The sequence below is a fragment of the Peromyscus maniculatus genome, chromosome 9 (assembly GCF_049852395.1).
Source record: "Peromyscus maniculatus bairdii isolate BWxNUB_F1_BW_parent chromosome 9, HU_Pman_BW_mat_3.1, whole genome shotgun sequence".
Classification (NCBI taxonomy): domain Eukaryota; kingdom Metazoa; phylum Chordata; class Mammalia; order Rodentia; family Cricetidae; genus Peromyscus; species Peromyscus maniculatus.
This window is the reverse complement of record NC_134860.1, coordinates 3,959,299-3,972,857: the sequence shown is the minus strand read 5'-3', so window position 1 is coordinate 3,972,857 and position 13,559 is coordinate 3,959,299. Positions and strand designations below refer to the sequence as shown.

Here is a 13,559-nt window from a genome sequence, read left to right as displayed (position 1 = left end):
GAGACGGAAGGTGGGTGGGGACATGTCACGTGTCTGTTTGGTTCTGCTCATTTTATTTTTATGAAAACACGATTCAATATTGGATCTTCTCCTGAAGGTATATTTTGAGCATTACTAGTTAGAAAGGGCACCCGATGACTCAGCCAGAAGACACATGTCCCACTCAGCTTTGACACCTACGAGGCACCAGAGGAACGGCAGAGATTTGAGAAAGGATTAAAAGCTTCCCTAAAAAGAGAGTTGTGGTCATGGATTGCTTTCTGCCTAATAACTTCTGTATAGTGATAAGCTGCCACACAAGCTTGTACATATAATAAGCCGAGTAGTTCTGCCCCTCTGCCCCCAACAGATCATGCGCTGTATGGCACCCCCAAGATCTTTGTGTGTGTACTGGTGCAGTCTTGAATCTGCACTTGAGTCTATAGATGTCTGGATTCTCTAACCCACTTGCAGGCTGCATATGTCAGATCAGATCCTGGAGTTATTTATAGCCAGCAGGGAAAGTGATAACACAATTCATTCAAGATTATACTGTTGAAAGCTGCATGTTAAGACTAACGGTTTTTATCATGGGGTCTGTTCGCATCTGTGCTGGTGGTTCACATCTTTCCTTCCTAAGCCACCTGATGTGAACTTTGATTGCTCAGTAAAGTTTATTGGCCTCCGAGATGCCGTATGTGCCCATGGTCTAGAGAGCAATGTTTGCTTGTTTTTTCAGCCGACGCTGGCGTCGCTGGAACCGATTCAATCGCAGGAGATGCAGGGCTGCCGTGAAATCCGTCACGTTTTACTGGCTGGTCATTGTCCTGGTGTTTCTCAACACTTTAACTATTTCCTCTGAGCACTACAATCAGCCAGACTGGCTGACACAGATTCAAGGTAGGGCTGGAAGGTATTCTTTTGTTCTGAATCAGAGATGCTTACAGCGAACACGTGTTCAGTCTTATCTGAAGTGTCATGGGGTAGGTAGTAGAACATCCAGTTAGAACGAAGGCGGCAGTAGAACCGTCCAGACTCAGTGGCCCTGGAACAGACATCCTGTACTGCCTCCATACACTATCCATGTCAGCTAACTTATGCCCCAGCCTTGAGATAGCCCAGCACCCAGGAATTCTGGAGTTGATATGTCCGTCTCCCTGCCACATTGGAAGCTTTATCCCCACTTTAGTATTTTTTGGTAAGTGATTTTGATTCCACTGCTTTGGATGGCTAGAATTGGGATGTGTAGAGATCATCCCTGGAAGAGCCCATTCCAGACTGGAGGGTTTTGAACTCTTGACTTGTCTTTCTGTATTTTGGCTTCTGCTCCCCTCAGCCTACTTGGCATTATTTCTTGCTACTAAAAACATTTCTTTGGCCCTTTGGAGCTGGCTCAGCAGGTGAAGTACCTGCTGTGTGAGCGTGACGGCCTGAGTTCAGACCCCAGAGCTCGCGTATAGACAGCTAGTCACTGCAGTGGATGCCTGTGACCCCAGCTCTATGGGATGGACAGAGACAAGAGGGTCACCGGCACTAGCTGGGTTCCGTGAGAGGCCCTGCTTCAAGGGAATAAGGCAGAGAGTGATCGAGCGGAACATGCAACATCTTCATTTGACCCCTGCGTATGCTCAACCACACACATGTGCTGATAACCTCCCCCTCTCTCTTCCCCATACACAGAGAGAAAATAAATAAGAAATAATAATTGACACTAGGATGCCACAAGTGGTCATTCACCAATGTCATATTTTATTATTTATTTATTTATTTATTTATTTATTTATTTATTTATTTTCTCTCGGTATGGGGAAAGTGTGTGTATGTGGGAAGGGGATGGGGGTGTTGAAGAAAAAAAAACTATAATGTGATCTCAGTGCACAATCTTAAAGAGTTTAGTGTTGACAGGCTACCAGAATTCCTGTGGTAAAGGTCTCTACCATTTCATAGAAACCGAGTGACCTCTCCAGACTCACTTGTGGGTGGTGGCCAGCAGCAATAAGGATGGTGCCTGTCCCCGGTGCAGCAGTGAGGCTGGGACAAGGCTTTGCCATGTCTGCCGTGGTCACCGATGGGAGGGAGGAGGGATGAAGAGCACGCCTGCCCTTTGTCTTCCCAGATACTGCAAACAAAGTCCTGTTGGCGCTGTTCACCTGTGAGATGCTGGTGAAGATGTACAGCTTGGGCCTCCAGGCGTACTTCGTCTCTCTCTTCAACCGCTTTGACTGCTTTGTGGTGTGTGGGGGGATCACCGAGACCATTCTGGTGGAGCTGGAGCTCATGTCCCCTCTGGGGGTCTCCGTGTTCCGGTGTGTGCGCCTCCTGAGGATCTTCAAAGTGACCAGGTAAAGATGTGGGTACCCTCCCTGAGCGGGGGACACTCTTCCTCTCCCGTGGTCTCTGGGTTCACCCCCCTCCCCTTGACCTGTAGGCACTGGACCTCCCTGAGTGGGGGACACTCTCTTCCTCTCCCGTGGTCTCTGGGTTCACTCCCCTCCCCTTGACCTGCAGGCACTGGACCTCCCTGAGCAACCTTGTGGCATCCTTGTTGAACTCCATGAAGTCCATTGCTTCGCTGCTGTTGCTGCTCTTCCTCTTCATCATTATCTTCTCCTTGCTGGGCATGCAGCTGTTTGGTGGGAAGTTTAATTTCGACGAAACCCAAACCAAGCGAAGCACCTTCGACAACTTCCCCCAAGCGCTCCTGACTGTGTTCCAGGTGAGTTCCCGCCTCCCCCATCCCAGAAGCACTTGTTGTGAGCGGAAGCCAGAGAGCTAGAACCCGTGCCTTCTTGGGTCTACCCACAGCTCAAGATGCTGTTTTATCAATCGTTTCTGCCCCACAGTCCTCTGGGGCAGAATTTAATGTCACGTAACTTATTCTACAGTATCTTCCAGCTCCCTGTGTGATAGGACAAACCCAGACAATCTTTGTTTGATTTTGTGAGATTTCTGTGAAATAGACTCTAAAGTCCTCTTGTTATTCACGAGTTTGTTTGTTTGTTTGTTTGTTTATTTATTCATTCATATCACAAGGCATATTTGCAATCATAGTTATAATAGATTCAAGCCAAGAAGTGAATTTGTACCCATAGCTGGGATGTCTTGATGTGCCGTCAGCAGAGTCCAGGTGGTAGGCTGGGCTGGGCTTGCCTCTGCCTTTTGCTTGGAGTGAGGCTCTGAAGCTGATTGTGCTGTGGGGCCCCTGGCAGTGTCTCACAGGGACGCTGTCACTGGAGGAGCAGCACATTAGCCACAGTGCTAACCTGGGCTGGGGGACACTGAGCCCTCCCCCATGCTTCTAGCTGGGCCCCTGCTGTGGTCAGAACCTGAGAGATTGGCTTACAGTGCCATCCACCCTCCCCAGATGTCACACGTCATTAGCAAACATCCAAACATCTAGTCCTGATGAAGAGCAGGGGCATCATGGGAAGGGCAAGAAACAGGTAGGTGGCATAGTGGCTTTCCCTGTTCTCGCTTCTGTGACTTTGAAAGTCACACAGTGTCTACAGAGAATGATCTAGAAGGTTCTCATATGGTCATTTGAGATTCATAGAATTACTGCTGCTATAGGCTGGGGCTTCTTAAACGTTTCGCTGCTTGCAACCATTTTTACCCCAAGTTTTTTTTTTTAACAACCTTGTGTATATTGGGTGTGTGTGTGTGTGTGTGTGTGTGTGTGTGTGTGTGTGTGTGTTTATGTGTGTGTATACAAATCAAACATTTGCTGGTAATGAACATAAAGAATTAAAAAATATATTTGTGCCTAAACACACACACACACACACACACACACACACACACACACACACACACAAAATTAAAAATAAAAGTAAACCTTAAAAATTTAAAGAACACATCTTTGGTAGACATACATTTTCAACATTTATTAAAGACAAGTGCAAATTTGCATACTAATCCATAAATGAGAAAGAATTAAATCTTGGGGCTGGGGAAAGTTTGTGAGCACCTGCCAAGCATGAGGATCTGAGTTTGGGTTCCTAGTGCCCACATAAAAAGCTGGGCATGGCAGTTCTTATTAGTAATCCCAGTATGTGGGGGACAGCAGAGAAAGGAGGATCCCTGGGGCTCACTAGCCAGCCAAGCTAGCCAAATCCAGGAGCTCCAGCCAGCTTCGGTGGGAGACCTGTCTCAAAGCTCACAGTGAAGAGGGATCGAAGAAGACACCCAACATTGCTGTCTGTCCTAGACCTGCAGGTACACCATAGGAACATGTACACACACACACACACACACACACACACACACACACACACACACACTGAAATCTTGGCTGAATACTGAATATTTTTATTTTATCACCATCAGTTCCTAGATTGCCACTTTACATAAATATGTAATACAAAACAGCAGAAGTATGTTTAAGGCCCTTTCAGAAACTATTGGAAATTCTACAATAATTTATTTAACAAGTTGTTTTGTTGTTCTTGTTGTTGAAATTTTTTCCAAATTTCAAACCCTCAACTGAAATAGAAGTTTTTAAAATCAAATATTTGAACCTAATCCAGCCCAAAGATGTACTATCGTGAGAGCTGCCTGCAGCGGGGCTGAGAGAGGAACTCTGGCAAGTCGCTGTTTTCTGTAATTACGCGTTGTTTTCTGTAATAAGAGCAGAGATCTTAGTGTGAGCAGTAAAAACGCTGCTGTTCCCAGCCTGCGGCAGTCCAGGCCCAGGGAGTTCAGGGAGGGTCCGAGGCTCTGCATGGCCTGAGAGCATGCACAGTGCTAAGTGGGCGTGTTGTGAATTCAGTCTAAGGCTGCAGGGACCTTGTGCAATACAGCATGCGTCAGGGCTGCCAGCAGCATCTCGGGCTCATTAAAGGTTGGATTTTTGAACTAACTTTTGTTTGTTGTATGTTCAGAAACCTTTTACTCTTACCAGGGCTTTTATAACCTCATGGCCTGGTAAGCGACCCCATAGGAAGTCATACCCCACAGTTTGAAACCCACGATAGGGTCTTCCTTTAAATTATTTAAAAGTCATGGCTGCTGGCTAGTTATTGTTTTTTTGTTTGTTTGTTGTTTGTTTCTTATTTTTTTCAGGAAACACTTGTTTCCTTTTTCTTGCAGTACATTCATATGACACCAAATGTACGTGTTATAAAAAGATACAAAATGGCAGTCCTCCCCCCCAACCACCCCCCACACACACAGTCTTCCTGGGTGGTAACCACTACTGACCAGTTTTCCGAGTAACCTTAGATATTGGTCACAGGTGAGAGTCACTCGACCTGCTTTCCCGGGGTAAGTTTGCCCACCACATACTGTCCGGCATCTCGTTTCAGTCGGTTCTTCTCTTTAAGAGATGGGCCGCCTACTTGATCCACGAAAGGTTACAAGCCCAGCATAGACCGTGGGCGTGGGTTGCCGTTGCTTCTGTGGCCTCACAGCGCTCCAGTGGGCGGAGCTGAGTGCGCAGGACACAGTAGGCGCGTGTGAGAGACTAGATGTGTGGCCAGGTCCTCCACGTGGAACCTCTGGGCAAAGGCTGCCTCTTACTTGGTACCCAGACAATGCTCTGCTTATAGCGGAATTCATTCACTCCCAGGCAGCAGCTTGGAGGCAGCCCGTGCTCCTTCCCTTTGCTGAGGTGGGTGTTTGCACTTCATAATTGCTGCTGGCCTGTCAGGGGAAATGGTTTCTCGGTGTCGTTTTATCGGGGGTGAAGTCAAGAGCCACTCTTCCAATTATCTGCCCGTTTGCTGTTGGACTCTGGTCTGCATAGAAGATAAACTCTCTGCCTGGGGGTAGCATTTTAAAAACTGCAGTCTGTGTTTGTCTGGTTGGATTTCAGAATGGATTGGATTACCAGGTATCATCAATAGAGAAGATTGCATTTGAAACAGCTTGTTTCTACTCTCGAGATAGTTTACACACTTTCATGTGACAGGATTCCCCGATTCTGAAAATGCATGGATACGGTTCCCTGTCTCTGCAGACATTCGCTATGTGGAATACTATGTACTGAGCAAAATGAATGAGAAGAAGCTCCTTAGTCAGGGTCTGCAGGAATATCACTGAATGGAGAAAGGCCACTTGTAGAAATATGGTATGCTTAAAGAAATAAGAGAAGTTACCAGTGGTCTCTCCCCTCCCTCCCTCTCCCCCTCCGTGTGTGTGTGTGTGTGTGTGTGTGTGTGTGTGTGTGTGTATGTGTATGTGTGTGTGTGTGTGTGTGTGTGTGTGTGTGTGTGTGTGTTTTAATCCATAGACAAAGGTGCCAGACAGATGGGTGCCAACATCAATCGCTGTCTAGGAAAAAAAGCTAGAAGAAACAACTCTTTTTTTTTTTTTTTTAAGATTTATTTATTTATTATGTATACAGGAGAGGGCGCCAGATCTCATTACAGATGGTTGTGAGCCACCATGTGGGTGCTGGGAATTGAACTCAGGACCTCTGGAAGAGTAATTGGTGCTCTTAACCTCTGAGCCATCTCTCCAGCCCCGAAGAAACAACTCTTATTTGCAAAATTAGATAATACATTGAGCCAGGCAGTGGTGGTGCACGCCTTTAATCCCAGCACTTGGGAGACAGAGGCAGGAGGATCTCTGTGAGTTTGAGACCAGCTTGGTCTACAGAGCAAGCTCCAGGACAGCTAAAGCTACACAGAGAAACTCCGTCTTGAAAAAAAACAAAATAATAATAATAATAAGTTGAAGCTTCAGCAGGATAGCAGATAGATCGATTTCATCGTGAGCTGGGTTGAGAAGAGCCACTGAGGTCAGGGTTAGTGGTAGCGGAGGAACTGGCATGGCAGCGGTGGCCTGAGGAGTCCACCAGCTGTCTGACCCCAGCCTTGTTGTCTTCTAGATCCTGACAGGCGAAGACTGGAATGCGGTGATGTACGATGGCATCATGGCCTATGGAGGCCCATCCTCCTCCGGGATGATTGTCTGCATCTATTTCATCATCCTTTTCATCTGTGGCAACTGTATCCTTTGGAACAGCCAGAACTGTGCAGTCCCCGTCACTGCTTGTTCCCTGTGAATTTTCCAGTGGTTGTGGTGATGGTAGCAGCTGTAGGCCTGAGGGAGACAAATGCCTTCTTCCCCTTGTTGGCTCCACGCTGCCTTTCTGTCCACATGGCAGGTGGGAGTCATAGAGTCATGCCGGTAACAGTGCCCATGCAGGTGCCAGCAGATAAAGGGGTTAGTGCCGTGCCTCCATACAGGGCGAGCAGGGAAGCCTGGTGTGTGTTCATGTTGTCGTCGCTGGGAGGTTAGGGCTACGTCCGCGTCACCCCACAAGCGGTGAGGAGCCACTGATGGGCTCGCCTGTCTTCTCTATCACGGTGTGCAACCTTTCTCTGACTTGCTCGGTTCCTCTTCCCTGCAGTGGGCTGTTGGGTCCCTTTGTTTACCTCCACCGGCCCCTTCGGGATCTTGTAAAGTTTGCTGTTGTGTCTGTTTATTCTCTGGCTCCTCCATGCCTAGCATAAGACCTACAATATGAAGAACCTTCGTAACGATGGCAAATAAGTATGCGTACAGACGTGAACACCTCATGTTCTCCTCCCTGCTGATTTAAAACGTCCTGCTATGGAGGAGTCCTTAGTGGTCCAGATCCCTGTAGCTCATCCCTCTCAGTCTCCTTTCTTCAGTGTGGAACCCTCGTGCTGACTGCCCTGCCGTCCTTAGGGCCAGTGCTTTATGCTATGAGATTTCTGGGGAAACCCTGTCTCAGCACATCCACCACATTGCTGAGTCCCTGGGCTCAGTTCTAGGGCCCTGTCCTCCAGGGAGCTCCTCTACTCACAGATGAGTTCACTGAGCTCTGAATCCCCCCTCAGATTTTGTCCATGTCTGTTGATCGTGTGCAGAGTCCACTGTCCACAGGAACTTCTGTGGGCATGGTCCCTCCTCCCCAGCCAGATGACAGCTTTGTGGGCCAGGAGCCTCCTTCTTGGTGTTGACCTGCTTCCTGGTAAAATGGTGCATACTGGCCCTTGAGGACATGGTTAAGTGAATGGTTTTCCTCCTGACTGGCTATAGCCACACTGTGTGCCAGGCTTGAGTCTGCCGACTGGTTCCTGCCTCTCCTCTCTGTTCCCTGTTGAGGTTCTCTGTAGCACATGCCACCACATGAGGTCCTTCAAGAGTTGCTTAGGTTGCCTGTCTCCATCTGGGACAGATTCTCCATTACATCGTGTTTCCTCCCGTATCCCCAGTACCCAGAGGGCCTGGCCTGCCCAAGGTGCTTTGTAGATCTTTCTGAATGAATTCCCAGAACACCCCTGTTTAGGAAGCCTGGGCCATGCCTCTGAATGCAGGTGACATTGGTCCAGATTTACACTCCACTTCCCACAAATTTAGTGTCATTGCAAGGCCAAGAATGGGATTCTTTCTTCATGGGGTCCATTGAGAGACATGCTTGAGACCGCTGTCCCTGCGCTGACCCCTGTCTAAGCCACCATTGTAAAGCCTGTGTGAGGAGTTTCCAGCTCCCTGTGCTATCTCCAGCCCAGGAGAGATGCTTTGTCCAAGTTTCAATGGAACTCACCCAGGTTTCCATCCTCCTGGAGTCTTGAATAGAATTAGACATGGCACACACACACACACACACACACACACACACACACACACACACACACACTCTTACCATTAGGCCCTTGTTAGCTTTCACTGATATATGCGTTCAGCAGCCCACCTGGAAGTTTCTAATACGCAGTGCACATGGGGCCATGGTCTACTGCTCCTGTCTCTCCTATGCCCCTGCTGAAGGCTGAGCATCAGGCTTAGGGAAATGGGCACCCAGCACAAGACCCTCAGCCGCCCCCCTCCCCCCCGGGCTTCTTACAGGGTTCATAAATGCTAGTCAATAAAGAAGTAATCACATCTGACTTAAGGCTCTCATTAAGAAAACATTTTTTTCTAAAAATCCTAGAAAACATTGCAAGCAGTTTTATAATTTAAAAAGCTTATTTGCTTGATACATTACCATTTGCAAAAGTATGTTCAGCCACAAGTCTAGCCACAGCGGGGCCCTCCAGAACACAGCCTAACCTCTCTTGGCAGGAGCTCTAGATTGCCATCCCTGGCAGGTATCTGCAGAGTGAAGAATAAAGGAACTAGCCACAGACTCTGGAGCCCATGCTAGAGGAGAAAGCCTCCTGCTATTTTGTGTGATGAGATCATCGTTCAGTCACCTGTGGCCTTTGAAGGTGTCTGGCTTGCAAAGGAATCCCTTGAATATGTATGTTATAATGTGTGCTTTCAAAGAAAATGAAACACAATGTGCTACATGAATGTGCAGCGGTAGATAAGAAGGAGACAGTGAAATGTGTGTTTCCATGTATCTCTGTAGATAGTCGGGGGCCCTACATAGGATTCTATGCTTTTTGCTTGTTTTTTAAAGTGGGATTTTACCAAGTTCTCCAGTTGCACCAAGGGACTGTCACACTAGGGTCAGCCATCCTGAGCAGAGGAGTGTAACGTGGCCATTATCAACTCTATGTAGTTGCATTTAAAAACACATTGTACCCTTAAGATTTTCAAATTAGATATCCTACTGAATGTCTTCTTGGCCATCGCTGTAGACAATTTGGCTGATGCTGAAAGTTTGAACACTGCTCAGAAAGAGGAAGCTGAAGAAAAAGAAAGGAAAAAAATTGCCAGGTAATCCTGTTTTCACTGAGGCATTTTCTCAGAGGTGCTAGGGACTCAGCCATGCTTCCCGAGGGGTGTTGGGACTCAGCCATGCTTCCCGAGGGGTGCTAGGGACTCAGCCATGCTTCCCGAGGGGTGCTAGGACTTAGCCATGCTTCCCGAGGGGTGCTAGGGACTCAGCCATGCTTCCCGAGGGGTGCTAGGGACTCAGCCATGCTTCCCGAGGGGTGCTAGGACTCAGCCATGCTTCCCGAGGGGTGCTAGGGACTCAGCCATGCTTCCCAAGGGGTGCTAGGGACTCAGCCATGCTTCCCGAGGGGTGCTGGGACTCAGCCATGCTTCCCGAGGGGTGCTAGGGACTCAGCCATGCTTCCCAAGGGGTGCTAGGGACTCAGCCATGCTTCCTGAGGGGTGCTAGGACTCAGCCATGCTTCCCGAGGGGTGCTAGGACTCAGCCATGCTTCCCGAGGGGTGCTAGGACTCAGCCATGCTTCCCGAGGGGTGCTAGGACTCAGCCATGCTTCCTGAGGGGTGCTAGGACTCAGCCATGCTTCCTGAGGGGTGCTAGGACTCAGCCATGCTTCCTGAGGGGTGCTAGGACTCAGCCATGCTTCCTGAGGGGTGCTAGGACTCAGCCATGCTTCCCGAGGGTGCTAGGACTCAGCCATGCTTCCCGAGGGGTGCTAGCACTCAGCCATGCTTCCCGAGGGGTGCTAGCACTCAGCCATGCTTCCCGAGGGGTGCTGGGACTCAGCCATGCTTCCCGAGGGGTGCTAGGACTCAGCCTTGCTTCCCGAGGGGTGCTAGGACTCAGCCACACTTCCCGAGGGGTGCTAGGACTCAGCCATGCTTCCCGAGGGGTGCTAGGACTCAGCCATGCTTCCCGAGGGGTGCTAGGACTCAGCCTTGCTTCCCGAGGGGTGCTAGGACTCAGCCACACTTCCCGAGGGGTGCTAGGACTCAGCCATGCTTCCCGAGAGCTGAGGCCCTTGATTGCTGCCTTACAGTGATTATGGGTAACTATGTGGTACCAACTAAAGAGAAGGGACTCTTGGATGAAAGCCAGGCTCTTGGCTCTTACCCTCAGAGAAAAGAGTGGAAGTCACACATCCTTGTGCTTACAGAATCACTACAGTTAATTGTGGCGTCATAAATTAAACGATGCATTCAGTGCTGGTTAGCTCTTGGCTGAGGATTTTAATAAGATGATCTGTGTAATGGCTCCATTGCATTAGATGAACAGGAAGCCCTGAGTTTGTGTTGCCCTGTACTCTTGGCCATCAGTGTTTCCAACTGAATTCTGCTCCTCCATCCAGCACTGTTGATTCAGAATCCTGGTTAGCCCTTTTTTTTTTTTTTTTTTTTTTTTTTTTTTTTTTTTTTTTTTTTTTTTTTTTGGTTTTTCAAGACAGGGTTTCCCTGTGTAGCTTTGCGCCTTTCCTGGAACTCACTTGGTAGCCTAGGCTGGCCTCGAACTCACTGAGATCCACCTGCCTCTGCCTCCCAAGTGCTGGAATTAAAGGCGTGCACCACCACCGCCCGGCTGGTTAGCCCTTTAATACACAGCAATACGGTTATTCGGTTTCTTGTGTTCTTTTATCTGTAGAAAAGAAAGCCTAGAAAATAAAAAGAACAACAAACCAGAAGTCAACCAGATAGCCAACAGTGACAACAAGGTACTTTTTCCAGAATAACTTCTCTGTGTTTCAAAGTGATTCTGTTGGTGTCTTCACTTATACCGTGAAAGCGTCCTTGAGTGTGATATTTTACTGTGAAAAATAGAGCCTACCATGTAGGCCTGGGGATTCTGATTGAGTTAGAGAGGGAGCTGATTGGCCAACATTTCACCACAGGTGTGGATACTACAGCAATTGGACTGCTTGTTTTGTTGTGAGTTGCAGCTGTGTGGTCAGACATAACCCATGGTTACAATTATGTTAGTATCTTCTTAGTAGGTGTTAAAACTGGGGTTTTTTAGTAGTCCACTGTTCCCAGAGATGACCTTAGAGTCCAGGTGGTCTAGGAGGCTTTGAGGCTGCACTATCAGGCTTCATCACACTTAGGACAGCTCTGGATATTTCTGTGATGTGTTTGTTCATGAAATTGGTAACCCCTGAGTGAGTGACAGTTTCATGTCAAACACTAGACTACCTCCGTGGAGTTCACAGTCTAACTGAGTGACAGGAATCTAAATGTGGTTATCACACAGTGTATGTGCCTGCACTGGAGTGGCAAAAGGACAGAACCCTGGGCAGTGCCCACTGTGACCTGGGTGGCGGCCTGTCTCTTACCTGCTCTTGGGCCTTTGGGCTGAAGCGGACTCTCATCTATCATCTCGGCGCACACACACACACACACACACACACACACACACACACACACACACACACTCACTCACACACACATTTGCATAAGAGCCCTCGTACTGCTGAGTGGCAGGGTGGCCCTCTGGCTTTGGCCCTCTGAAGTACATTAAGTCAGCATTCCCTCTCTATTGTCCTAGGTTACAATTGATGATTATCAGGAAGAGACGGAAGACAAGGACCCTTACCCGCCCTGTGATGTGCCAGGTATGTAGGGCAGAGAGGCCCAGAAGTTTGGAGATATGGGGGGAGGGGTTGTCACACAGGGCCGCTGAGGCCACCAGGGCCGTGGGCCCCATTGTCTTGGAGAGCAGTTAGCTCTGTTTTCCCCCAAAGTCACAGGCAGCACAGAGGGACTTAAATCCCAGGTTGAGGAAGAGGAAGATGGACTGATAGGCACAGCTTTTGCTAGAGAAGTAGTTGTGGGATGTCGAAGCCTGAGGGTAAGCGTGGCTGTGACTGGAAATCCAGTTTTTCTGACTGAAACCGAGCAAGGGGGCGGCGGGAAACAGCCAGATGTTGGGAGGGTGACAGCAAGGCTCTCACTATGTCTGTGGCCATGCTGTGCCCTGGAGGACGCCTCCTCCCCCATACTGCATAGCTAAGTGCAGCAGACATGGATGGGCGTGTCCCACCCCATGCACATGCAGCCCGTATTCTAAAGGAAAAGGAAGGCTTTAGTTGGTGGAAGCAGTGGATGTTGTTAAAGTTTAAGCTACATTTTAAAGTGAAGTTGAGAACAACAATTCAGACCCATATGTAATCCTTCACACCTATAAAAACTGTTCCGTTTAAAGTAGGTGAAGAGGAAGAGGAGGAGGAGGAGGAGGAGCCTGAGGTTCCTGCTGGTCCCCGCCCTCGCAGAATCTCAGAGTTGAACATGAAGGAGAAAATTGCGCCCATCCCCGAAGGAAGTGCTTTCTTCATTCTTAGCAAGACCAACCCGTAAATACTTCCTTCCTCATCTCTCTGCTGCTGTCTCTCTACAGTGACTCTCGAGGGTAGTGGGGGTGGGGTAAGAACTCAGGGTTCACAGCCCGCTTCCGACCCTAAGTGTTCCTGGACTCCACAAGTTCCCTTCAGCCCTGCTCATCTTCCCGGCCTTTGCAGTGCATTCAGCCCCGAGGAAGTGTCCTGTTCCCTTGTGGGTGGGACAGAGTCCTGGGAGGAGCCTGCTCCAGAACCCTCCCACACACACACACACTCCACAACACCCACCCACACCCACACCCCCACCCCACACCCACCCTCCCCCACCCCCCGCCTGGGAACAACGATAGGGCAGCGTCTAGCTCAGTAAGACATTATGGTGGAATCCACGGCTCTCGGCTCTCCTGGTGTGTACACTGACCACCTCTAGCACCCTTTCTTAACAAGTGGATCTTGTCTTAAGATGCTTTATGGGATGAGAATTTTGTAAGCAGGTTCTGCACAGCATCTTCGTTTTCGGGTCCCATTTAGGTGATTGTTCCCCCCTGTTGAGTTTTATGGTATTGCTCATGATGCTTTATAGGCTCTAAACATTTGATTCAGCACTGTGAAACTGTGCTTAAAATAGCGTCTCTCGTATTAAAATGATAAGGTGCTCACCAG

At 48.8% G+C, this 13,559-nt stretch overlaps 1 protein-coding gene across 11 annotated transcripts in view; it reads left to right on the top strand.

The window, feature by feature from the left end:
• The window catches only part of Cacna1d (calcium voltage-gated channel subunit alpha1 D), a 462,187-nt gene that overhangs the window by 375,075 nt on the left and 73,553 nt on the right, over nucleotides 1-13,559 (top strand). For all 11 annotated transcript variants that reach the window (XM_076544143.1, XM_076544146.1, XM_076544141.1 and 8 more), the window contains 8 exons: nucleotides 719-879; nucleotides 2,096-2,321; nucleotides 2,488-2,695; nucleotides 6,809-6,929; nucleotides 9,498-9,612; nucleotides 11,210-11,279; nucleotides 12,107-12,173; nucleotides 12,764-12,911. In XM_076544143.1, the coding sequence (XP_076400258.1) occupies nucleotides 719-879; nucleotides 2,096-2,321; nucleotides 2,488-2,695; nucleotides 6,809-6,929; nucleotides 9,498-9,612; nucleotides 11,210-11,279; nucleotides 12,107-12,173; nucleotides 12,764-12,911 (1,116 nt within the window). The remainder of the gene's footprint in view (nucleotides 1-718; nucleotides 880-2,095; nucleotides 2,322-2,487; nucleotides 2,696-6,808; nucleotides 6,930-9,497; nucleotides 9,613-11,209; nucleotides 11,280-12,106; nucleotides 12,174-12,763; nucleotides 12,912-13,559) is intronic.